Source organism: Artibeus jamaicensis, unplaced genomic scaffold, assembly GCF_021234435.1.
Source record: "Artibeus jamaicensis isolate MK-2021 breed Jamaican fruit bat unplaced genomic scaffold, CSHL_Jam_final contig_391, whole genome shotgun sequence".
In the NCBI taxonomy this organism is placed as follows: Eukaryota; Metazoa; Chordata; class Mammalia; order Chiroptera; family Phyllostomidae; genus Artibeus; species Artibeus jamaicensis.
Window position 1 is genome coordinate 7,429,925 of NW_026521814.1, and position 12,070 is coordinate 7,441,994.

Consider the following 12,070-nt stretch of genomic DNA (forward strand, 5'->3'; position numbering starts at 1 on the left):
CTATCTGAAGCTAACCATCCACCAACATTTGGGATCCTAGTTTTTCTCCTCCCTTATGGGATAAGTCCAGACTCTCTCACACCCATCTTCAGCCATTACTTTCCTCCCTTTGCTATGTGTTCAGCCACCTCCCTGCCCAACCCTGACATCCCAATTTTTTTTTTCATTCAACCCTTGACATATGTATGTGAATGTTTGGATTTTGGTCATGGTTTCTCACAGTCTATTTGATAAAATCCCCGTTTCTGCCCCAAAATCTGGCCTTAACTACTCAGACAACTTTTTCTTCCACTATGTTTGCTCAGCAACTGGTCTGTTCACTCTTCCCGATACATTTCACAGTCCCCCCTCTGTCCTTTGCTTGGGCCAATTCTTCTGCTGGGGTTACTCTTTGTTCTCCTCTTCACTGAAAAATCCAGGTTTAGTCTTCTAGCCTCCTCAAAGCTTTCCTGCCCACATCCCTGCCCTCCGTGGGCTACGCGTTCCTGTGTGCACCACTGACGAACGAACACGGAATTGAGTTGCTCGGTCTGTTATGTTATGCTTCAAAGCCTAGCTAAATTATAAACCCATCCTGGGAAGAGCCTTTGTGTTTTGTTCACATTCCCAATAGCTAGCAATACAGAACACAATAAACATTTGTTTTGCTCCTGAAGCAACCCTGGCTTGAGATATATACATGATAATACGTTTGGAACTTTAAAGGGCTCTAACTTAAATAAAGATATAAATAGAAAGCAATAAGTATACAACAAATAGATTTGCTTACCAAGAAGCTATGAAATAGCTACAGTAAGGCTCTCCTCCAAGAATACTTTGTTCTATTAAAGGAAGGTATCAGCTATGTACTTATAAGCTGTGAAAAAGGAGGTGTCTTCTTATTAAGCAGGTCTAGAAAATCTGTATAAAACCAAAGGTTACTTGCTTTTTTAAAACTTTTTCTTCCATCCAGCTAAAATTATATATAGTCAGCAAAAGTCTCAGTGCAACTGGGAGAGAAAACTCTTTCTTCTTTCCCCATAAATTGTTAAATATCCTTTAGGAAGAAGAACCTAACAATGCAATGAATAAAGAGCGACAAAAGTCTTCAATAAAATCAAAACTGATGAGACTGCAGAGAGACATTGAAAAAGCCTCCCGAGACCTGGAAGGTGTGTGGTTCTGTGAGTGGCCTGCAGAGGGAAAGGAAAGCATTCTCCTTCAGAGTTGGGGTGGTCGTGCTTTTGCCGCCTGAGGCAGGAATCGTCTTGTTTAGAGAATCGTGTGTCAAACCTAATTTGTGTGAATAAAGACAATTGTTTAAAAAGAAAGAAGAGAACAAGAAACTGAAAATGACGTTTTGGTCTATCTATGAGAGCTAAATTAGTACTAAACCACCTTTTCCAGAAATGTAGCATTTTACTGTGTTTCTTACATTGGCTGGAATGAGGGACCATTCATTTGCTTTAAAAAAAAAACAGTACATCTGTGCACAGGGCGTTCAGTTTCCTCATTCATTTCCTTTGGAACTAACTTTCTAAACGATGTAAAAAGTGATTCAGGTCTGTTCTCACAATGAGGCGTGTTAGAACATGCAGCAGCTCTGGATCTAGAGATCCAGATGACAGAACCGACTCCCCACTTGTGCTTGTGCTGTATACAGCTTGTTTGATGTGAACCAGACCCCTATGTTGCAATCTAATACCCGACAGAAAATCCGAGGGAGCAAAAACGTTTACAGGTGTAAATATCATAGGGTGGGAAAGCCTCACACAGGGTCGATGTGAGGAATCCACCACAAAATGGGTCACGAGGAGGACTCGTAAGCTAACCTTGGAAACATTAACAGTCAAGGCTCTTTAAGCATCAACCGGCATTTCTCACCTTTCATTAAATGAAGGGGAAAGTCGCCCATTCAGTAAAATTGAGAAACAATTACCTACAGAAAACAGCCCCGGCCATTCGGGAAATTCTTCAGGGCACAGACTCCCGTGGTGTGGGACTTCTCTCAGCTGTGTCCCACCAGGACAGGAGGACGGTGACCAAGGGCATTATTTCATTTGCAGGCCTCCAGCGAATGCTGAAAGCTTACTCCAGCAACTCCTTCCCAGAGCCAGAGAGCCAGAAAAGCACAGCAGCCTTAATGGAGGAGGTAAATATTTGCGGAGCGCAGTTTCCTAGACTCAGTCATGAAAGAGTTATTTTTAGAATGCTTGTTTTCAGGCCCATTTGACCTCTGTTTGCCTTTCCTTTCTCGTGACATAGAACAATCTAGTCAGAGAGCTTGTGAGGTCAGGTCCTTGGCAGAGAGTTTGACGGATCTGGAAAAATCCAACTACTAGAAACATTAGCTTTAGTGTTCTCCCAGGAAAAATATTGTACCCTAAATAGAATTCTCCAAAATGGAATCATTCCTTCAGGGTCTGGAAACCAAGGGTACTTTTTAACCCAGTTAAGAAACATGACCAAAAACACAGGTTCTATGTTCAGAAAGGCCTGTATTTGGAGCTCTCTTGCTCTGCTGTTTACCGACCCTGGGATAACTTTAGATTTCTCATCTATAAAATGGGGATATTGGTGTCTACCTCAAAGGGATTTTTTGAGGATTAAATATTATTTAGGAAATGATAGCACAATGTGCAGAGGAGAGCTGAAAAACTGGTCATTGTTATTCAAACACCGTTTTCCACTCAATCTTCAACTAACATCAGTGTCTTCTGAGAATAACAGGAGGAAGGAAACATGTAGGGATTGATGGATAAGGTGGCACCTTTGGAGGAATTGACGTCAAAAATGCAGCTAGCAAAGTCCCACGGATTTTGTTCCCATGGGAACAAAAACAAACAGATAACTATTACCTATGTGTACAGATCATGGGTTTTCTGCTGTGATTAGAGCAAGAGGAAGTTGACGGGTTATCTTTTCTGAGAAAAATTCAGGAAGAGATTAAAAATTCTGCAATGTTTTGAAGGACATAGGAACCTGGACAAGTTTTCCTTGAAAATAGCCTAACTTAGCGATTTTCCACCATTTCATCTCAGGGCACACATACACTAATAATAAAAATTCTGTGGCACGCCCCCCAAAATATATCGTATTTTTTTGCTGATCTGACAAAAAAACAGGTATAATTTTGATTCATTCACACCAGACAGAATTTGTTGTGTTGAGTGTTGTCATTTTTTATTTATCAACTAAAGAAAAAGAGGTCAGTGCCCCTGACTAAATGCTCAGGTACTGCATGTTTTAAAAATTATTGCAGCACACCAGTTGAAAATTGCTGGCCTAATTCTCTTGTGAGTAGGTACCTAATAATTCTGTCCAAACAGGCAATTTCATACATTCTTTGGTGAAAGTAGACAGTTGCAGCCAGGCACAGCTTGTCTATCTTTTAGCACAGGCTGCCTTCAGTGGGGTGCGGTTGCAGGAACAAACCTAACACTTCTTGTGAAGAGAAAAGCCTGAATTCTCTTCATTTGCAAACAGACGTCTAACATATTTGCCGTGACACATGGCTATAATTTTTTATGAAATTATAAAATAACCTGGTAGGACATTTTCTGCGACAACACAAAAGGTTTAGTTAACTAATTTGATACAAATAATATTTACCATAATAAAGTCAAATGGAGCACTTTATGATGGCATTAAGTTAGAAGTGTATTTCTTTGGTTGTTCCTGCACAGAATATTGTCATCGTTATTGCCAGCATAGAATATGTATTAGGATCGGCTGGGCACACAACTGGACTGATTCACACCATGGAGGATGCAAGGTGGAAGAGCAACTGATCTCCAAATTCACAGTGTTTTGTGATCTAGTGAAAGAACAAATGCAAGCCATCAAATAGGGCATGCCAAATATCCATGTAACTTCAGTGCACACCTCAGTACCTTTTGGAGGGAAACTTGTATTATTCATAGATTTTGCTTTACCCAGGGAAGTTTTCTTGCAGGAGAACACTTTGTTTCATCTAAATTCTTTTTAATTTACTGTTTTCTGGTCCTTGAAGTGCCATATTTGAAGCAAAAACGTTGCTTAGGTATGTTCTCTGAGAAATTGTTACAGGTATTATCTTCAGATATGGGAAGTTATGCCACAGAGAAGAGGAAAGAGACTTTGTGATGCTCTCAAACGTAGACTAGGTCTAATGATAGAAAGTACAGGGGTTGATTTCATCTTAGGGAAGCCTTCCCAACAATGCAGTAGATTGTTCCAAAAATGAGAGACCTTCCTCATTGATTGGAGCTGACTGGCAGGACCTTAGGATTAGAATTCTACATGCTGGATGTATGGAAAAGGCAGAGGTAATGGTGAGGAGGAGACTGGGTAAGCAGGCCTCTTCTAAGGCTTTGACTCTATTATTGATTCACCTTGACTGGACACAAACTGACAGAGAAGTCATCATAAAATTTTTGGTTCAAGGTCAACTAAAGTACAAGAAGAACCTAAGAGTGTATCTTAAGTTTCAGTCTTTATTTTTATAATAAAGTGTTTTCTGTGTGTATCTGAATGAGTTGAATGTGTACATTTCTACACCTCTTTGTCATCTTGGAAGTTGTCCTGATAGCTTTTTAGCCATGCAGTTGTGCCTCATTTTCTAGAAATTTGCTCACAAGGCCAAATGATGTATCCACAGACCAATTTGAAACTAGACCTGTTGCAAGCAAACTCCTACAAACTGTCATCAGTGTTAGCAGAACTTGAACAAAGACCTCAACCTAGCCATCCCTGTAGTAACTCCATCTTCAAGTGGAAAGAAAAGGTAAACATTTAAGAGATTAGTTATAATTTTTTAAAAGATTTTATTTATTTTAGACAGAGGGGAAGGGTGGGAAAAAGAGCAGGAGGGAAAGATCAATGTGTGGTTGCCTCTCACACACCCGCTACTGGGGACGGGGCCCACAACCCAGGCATGTGCCCTAGACTGGGAATAGAACTAGTAATCGATTGGTTCACAGGCCAGTGCTCAACCCACTGAGCCGCAACAGCTAGGGCTGGTTATAATTTCTTGACTAGGCTTTCTGGGTGATGTGGTTTAAAGTAGCACTGTGGGGCAGGGGGGAGTTGTGAATTATATATGTCCCAAATCTCAACTTCGAAATTTTAAAATAAATTTATTTTCATTTCTTTTGAGCAGAGTAATAAGAGCTAAATACAATTGAACATTATTTGTATGCTAAATATGAAAGGTTGAAAATACTTTCAACCTTTCATATTTCTTCTTCCTCCTCATAACTTTATCCTTTGAATGCGCTTTCATAGTAAAATTTCTATTAAATTGAAATTTTAGTATTCACACAAACCTAAATTACAAGGTTTGTGATATGCATTAGTTTTATCCATTTAATATACTACACGGTGTAGAAAATGCAAGAGCACAGTTTTTAAAAATCACATACATCTATTTTCCCAGTGTTACCCTCCTTAGAAATTGATAATGAGCACATGAATATGCATGGGCTAGCTATGGCTTGAAGTGTTTTCCATTCCCTATGAGAAGAGGGTGCCAAAACTATCTTGTGATCAAAGGACAACTTTCTTTGTAAGAGATTCAAGAGCTGGAAAATGGTCTGGGAAGGAAGGAAGGAAAGAAGGAAGGAAGGAAGGAAGGAAGGAAGGAAGGAAGGAAGGAAGGAAGGAAGGAAGGAAGGAAGGAAGGAAGGAAGGAAGGAAGGAAGGAGGAAGGAAGGAAGGAGGAAGGAAGGAAGGAAGGAAGGAAGGAAGGAAGGAAGGAAGGAAGGAAGGAAGGAAGGAAGGAAATGGTTTCAATTATTGAGACAGAACTATGATGATTTATTTTCATTAAAACCAATTAAAGTAGGAGTAATACTGTGAACATTATTATTTTGCCTAGGTACAGGTCAGAATTGTAAACACAGGCTATAAAATATGGTAATTGTCTAATTATGAAAATATTAAGCCTTCAGATACAAGAAAGCTCTTGAGTAGGGTTTAGGAACAGAGCTAATGCTTTATTTATACCCACCTTCAAAAACATTTAAAAACAAATTCCTAAGGAAAACAGCTACAGAATAATTATTTTTCATGAATACTTGTGTTATTAAATTTTTTTTTAAATTTTATTTGAACAGCAGCAGACACACAGTTATGTAAGAATATCTCGGCCTTTACTGATGACGAAATCAGGGAATGTTGTGAGAGAGGCATCTTCTGGTGGGCAGAGCAATCCCAGTTCTTCATCTACAGGTAATCTTCAGGTAAAGCCCCATGCCCAGAATAATTTGGGGCCAAGTGCTATCAGTAAAGCACATTGTGATATTTACATGTTATTTTCAGAGCCACAGTAATAGATCAGCTCAAAGAAATTTACATTTAAATGAAAACCCATTAATTGTTAGAATTTGTAGCTTTCTGTGCAAATGTAACCCAAAACATGTGAAGGTGTCAAGGAGAGTGGAGGGCTGGGAAAAGAATTCTATGAAGTGAGAGGACTGGTTCCAGGCTATTCAGAGAGTCTGCAGTTTCCTGTGCACACTGTCACCCTTAAGCCTTTGGGAGGAACTCTGAGCTCTGTCTCCAGAGCCTCCGGCGGACTTCCATAGAAAACCTGTCATCTCTGTGAGAAATGTGTTGGTCCCAGGGCTTACTTACCCTCTTTATTCATCCACCTGACTTAGCCACTTGTCCATCCACATCCCACTATATTTTACCTTTCAACACGCACACGTGCACACACATTATTGTCCTTCACAGTTCAACTATAGTTACCATGACCTTGACTCTAGTTTCTTTTCTCTTTTGGGGGGGGGCAATTTTTGTTTCACTGCTGTTCAGTTACAAAATGGGAAAATGTCCCCATTACTCCCCATTACTCTCCCCCCATTACTCTCCCTCTGCCTTACCCATCCCCACCTCCAACATTCAGTCTTCCTCCCACCCTGTTGTCTTGGTCCATGGGTCCTTTATACATGTTTCTTAACAACCTTCCCCTTCTTTCCCCATGTCTCTGTGTCTATTTTGCTTGCTTGTTTGTTTTGTTGATTAGATTTCATTTATCAGTGAGTCTAGTTTCTTGATTAGAAATTGGCAAAATAAAAAAAAAGAGTCTCAATAAAACCCAGAAAGTTACAATCCACATGGTATATGAGAGACTCGCTGCTGCATAGTTTGAGAAGCAGTCCCATAAGTACCGAGGATGATGGCAAGAAGCACATGCTCATAGTGTCCCCCGTCTGTACCTCAGTGGCAGAACTTGTGTACGATTTCCAGAGTATGCCTACAGCAACACGTGCATACTGCACACACTAGCTAATTGGTGTAGATTAAGTTCATGTGGGAAGCAAATAATTTTAAATTGTCATGTTTATTATATTATTATAACCTTTGTCTCCACACTAATTTTCTATGATATAGTTCTTGATTATATAATATACACAGTCCACACATATATAGTAGGTTCATCATAAATGATGAGTGAATCAAGAAATAAGTAGGATGTAAAATTATAAACTTTTCTTTGGAGAAGATGTGAATGTTCCTAAGCTCTGCACCACCCTGGTAAACCACTAACCAGCTTGCAGTCCTCTGGCTTGCTGACACAGCATCGGTAATGATAGCCCGATCCACTTTTCAGCCTCCGGTGTGGCCCAGCACGGCGGCAGTCTTTGCAGAGCCTTGTATTCTTTTCAAGCCAGGCAAGATGATGAATTGAGTTTGGAAGTAGGTAAGGATTATTCTCAACTATTTCATTGCTTTCTCATGGTGATATCCTTAACTTGACTACAACTCTGCTCTTAGTACAGTAGTCTTAAAAGTCACGGCCATTCAACTCAGTTTGGGTTTATAATCACCCTTCTTAGAAGGGAGAGATAAAGCCCGTCAAAAATAAGGCTCACATAATTAAAATAGGTAACATCTACTAAGTGCTTACTATGTGCCAGGCATTATTACAAGTTCACTGTCCAATTTAATATTCATAAAAGCTTTTGAGGTGGGTATTGTCACTTATTCCCATTTCATTGCTGAGGAGACTGAGGCATAGTGAGGTTAAGGACTTTGGCTAAGGTCGCAGGCGGTGGCAGTGCAGGACCTGAAAGTTGGGACTCAGTGATACTTGGTCACCACACTACTCGAGGGAAAAATGGCAGCGATGAGAGTCATCAGAGGTGTGACTCTACCTTTCTGTTTTTTGAAAAGCTAACCACGCGGGAACGGGAAGTGACTTCCTCTCCTGGCTAAGTGTCCTAGGAAGTTCTAGAACCCAGGGCAAAGGACTCCCAGCTTAACACTTCTCCCACTTAGCTCTCAGAAAGTGTTTTATGACCAAGCTGAGGAAGCATGGCCCCTTCTTTGTGTCACGGATTTTTAGCATGGAAAGGGATTACGTAATGGGCTATATGGATGTCACCAGTATGAAACAAGAAAATATCACCAGCCTCAACGCTGTGTGTCCAGTTAGCAACCACGGTTGAATGTGAAAGCGAAAGCAGAGACCCAGGAACGAAAGGTTAGTGAGAAGGGCTCTATTGTAGGAACAGGCTTTCATCCGTGAAAGCACGTGGCCCCCAGAGCCCAGGGAAAATGAAGATGGATTTTTGAAGCTAAAGAACAGGGATGCCACTTATTTGCTATTGGTTAATGGGTGCTCCCTTTTCAGTTTGCCAATCCAATTTCTTGGGACAATTACTTTTCCTGCTAACTCAGCAACAAGTAGAGACAAGAAACAAGGAAATAGAAAGTAAACCCTCTTTTCCATTGTTCTTAAATCAATGTTGGCTTTATCTAAAAGCTTTCAGTGTTATAGAAGTCATGTCATTATTCGTGTTATCCTGAGGGTACCTACTGCGGGCAGTAAGCAGGTAAATGTAGTCCTACTTTCTATACAAATAAAAACACATTTCCCAGATGCTATCTAGAACCCAGGGTCCTGAGTTCGAGTTGTGTAGTAACTTCCTTGGTTGGAAAGCCTATTTATACTCTATATCCTGAGTGGGTTTTATAAATTAAATGAGACATTGGGGGACTAGGGAAACTGGCAATAAGATTTGAAATCACCCATTTGAATTTCCGTTAGTAGACTGTGTCAATCTGCTCACCTGAAAAAACTCATTAAAGAGTGAACTTAGGCTCAGAATGATCTCCTACGAGAATAAATAGTGACTTAGGACTGAGGAGAGGTAGAAGAGGGGTAAACAGTCTGCTTTGTCTGAAGAAAAAAATGACTTCAGAACAGAATGAAAGAAAGAAAGACTTAAAAATTACTTTAGAATGATACTGAAGATGAAGTAGCTTTGGGATTCCCAAGGAAGTCCATGTTTCCACGCTGATGTGCAGAAAGCAGCTGGAGAGAAGAGTCTCTCTCAAAAGAGAAGGACTTACCCAAAGGATTTGGAGCACCAGGTTAAGCTTTAGGGTTATTAATGTTGGAATAGTATTTTTTGCAAAAAGAGAATTAGGAAACAGCCATGCATTACTTAGGAATTTTTTTAATTTAAATCATGGCTTTATAAAAGTACTGTCTTCAAACTGATATTTTATTAAAGCAATCTAAATTTTGAATGAGGAGTAATATTTCTGTGCAAAGCTGTTAGATGGAACTTTGGACTGTTGAGGCCACCACATGTAACGGAGGGTTTGTCTTGATCTAAAGAAGAGCCTGGCAGCAGAGCCATGGTGGTCAGCACACCACACTACCGCAGCCACCGACATGAGAAAGTCTTACAGTGCAGATGCCAAGCAAGAGTTTGGTGACAGTCCGTATCCAAGGGGAGCCAGCCAACATGAAAAGGATGTAGGTCCCAGTGTGATTCTCTTTTTGATCAAACTATATTATGACTCTGTCCATTATTGTACTCTTTTTAATATTCACTGTCTTGAGACTACTTCATACAGAGGTGGTCACTAAAGTTGGCTTCATCTGAATCATCGCAGAAAACAATGCTACCCAGTATCTCCTTGAAAGCAGACTTTCATGAAAACTGTCTCACCAATCGGATTCAGGAACGTGCTCAAATTGCAGAGATCCATTTCTCTAACTAAATGTACATTTTCACAGGTGACATCGTGACTATACACAAGAAACAAGATGGAGGATGGTGGTTTGGATCTTTAAATGGAAAAAAGGGCCACTTTCCTGCTGCTTATGTGGAGGAACTGCCTTCAAACGCTGGGTACACAGGCATAAGAACAGATTTTCAACACACCACCTTACATACACTGTAAAGTGTACATTGCGGTGCAAATAAAGATAAATGCTGTGATCTTTCCAGGTTTATCTTTCTAAATGACTGATGGGGTCCTACCTGTAAGTGGGGAGATGGAGGGTGGAGGGAGGCAGAGAAGAGACCCCACAGCTCCTAGAGTTTTTGAATTCTTAGGAGACCCTGGAGGTGCCCCTTTACAGCCCCTGGTGTCCCAGAGGCAAACCCCAAGGCAGGTTTTGCTCCTTGAATGAAGTCACATAGTTTTCTGGTAGCACATCAGATTCTAGAATTGAGATGTCCTTTTCCTCTGGACTTTGGTGGGAACAGGCCACAGTAGGCCTACAGGGACCAAATGGGGCCTGGGAAATAAGGAACAACAGATTTAAGTCCAAGAAGAAGAGCTCAGCAGAAGACAGGCAAGAAAGACACTAGTGATATAGATCCGAAAGAGGAGACTATAGAATAAAGGGTCAGGAGGTTTTCATGACCAGAAAGGGGGGGCGGGTAGACAAGAAGTCTACATGGTCTGGCTGGTGTGGCTCAGTGGATTGAGTGCTAGCCTGCAAACCAAAGGGTCACTGGTTCAATTCCTAGTCAGGGCACTTGCCTGGGCTATGGGCCAGGTCCTCTGATGGAAAGGCAACCAGACATTGATATTTCTCTCCCTCTCTTTCTCCCTCCCTTCCCCTCTCTCTAAAACTAAGTTAATAAAATCTTAAAAAAAAAAAAAAAAAAAGAAGTCTACATACCAGGTGGATGACCTCAGAGTAGAATGGAGTTCCATCCTACACCAGTGACCTTCTGAGGGAGCAGCTGCTTATACACCCTCTTCCCACAGCCAGAACAGCTCTTAAAGTGAGGTCAAGTGAGAGCCCGAGATGGCTGGGGATCTGAGAATAAGAGCAAGGCAGATAGGAAAGGCTTAGAAAAGAGTGCCTCACATGTTGTGCCTCCTGGCCCATTTGGAAACCATATCAATTCAGAAACCTGGAAGTCTGTATTTCCCAACCAGGTCATTATGAAAGGAATACCCTGGGCAACTTCCTAGTAAAAGGTACTATTCTTGAGAGGATAACAGTTTAGAACAGAGAAACACGGGATAGCAGCATCTCTCAGAAAATGGCCTAAAGGTCAGCCTGGAGATCACACACTCCTTTCAATGGAAGATATGGTGTTGATGGAAACATCTGGGCATGTCTCCATTTGTGCCAAATAAAGAGTCTAGATTAAAGGGACAATTAAAATTCATTACATTTCTCTCTCACCCTCTACCTCTTTTTTTATTTTTAATTTGTCAGATTTTCTGTTTTCAAAAAGGAATTTTTCTGAGCAAGTACGTATACTTTTACACTGTGCACCGTTACACTCCTGTAGGATATAATTAACACATAGAGACATGTATAGATAGAGATATCAGACCTGAAGGAGCTCAAGTAAAACTTCCTAGGTGAGACATAACTTCCAGCCTAGAACAGATCAGAAGTTGTAACGTCACCCATAAAGGTGTATTAATGACAGCTTTCTGCATGTAGAAAGCAGGCTGAAGAATAGGCCATTAGACCATGAACAGAGATGTTGACCTTATATTTCCTTTTCATCTTATTTCTTTCCATTAGCCTTGATATATAAAAAATGATGTAGCAATTGACTGCGGCCTACACTGGATCCTTTGTATAGAGAAAGTGATAATGGTGGTTTGGTCCTGGAAGTCTTTGAACGTAATTTTCAAAGAAAAGGACTTCTCTTTCTTTATAAATCAGTTTTACTTTGTAAAAACATAAATGGTTTTCCTATTTTGAAATGTTGCTACCCATTCTTTTTACAGCTGTGATATGTAATTTTTAAACTTCAAATAAATGCTATAGTCTTAAACTAGAACAACTTTTTCTTGAAGATCTTTTTAGTAACACAAGAATTTTCTCATT

At 40.4% G+C, this 12,070-nt stretch overlaps 1 protein-coding gene across 8 annotated transcripts in view; it reads left to right on the forward strand.

Annotated features, from left to right (window-relative positions):
- NOSTRIN (nitric oxide synthase trafficking) overlaps positions 1 to 10,207 on the forward strand; it is a 61,039-nt gene extending 50,832 nt beyond the window's left edge. For 4 of the 8 annotated variants that reach the window (XM_037140696.2, XM_037140702.2, XM_053665112.1 and 1 more), the window contains 6 exons: positions 1,043 to 1,163; positions 2,046 to 2,131; positions 4,619 to 4,744; positions 6,075 to 6,189; positions 7,577 to 7,666; positions 9,998 to 10,207. In XM_037140696.2, coding sequence (XP_036996591.1) covers positions 1,043 to 1,163; positions 2,046 to 2,131; positions 4,619 to 4,744; positions 6,075 to 6,189; positions 7,577 to 7,666; positions 9,998 to 10,164 — 705 coding nt within the window. In that variant the 3' untranslated portion in view covers positions 10,165 to 10,207. Of the gene's footprint in view, positions 1 to 1,042; positions 1,164 to 2,045; positions 2,132 to 4,618; positions 4,745 to 6,074; positions 6,201 to 7,576; positions 7,667 to 9,997 lie in introns of all 8 variants that reach the window. The other 4 variants (XM_053665113.1, XM_053665116.1, XM_053665115.1 and 1 more) reach the window with 4 other exon arrangements.
- The last annotated feature ends 1,863 nt before the right edge of the window (positions 10,208 to 12,070 follow it).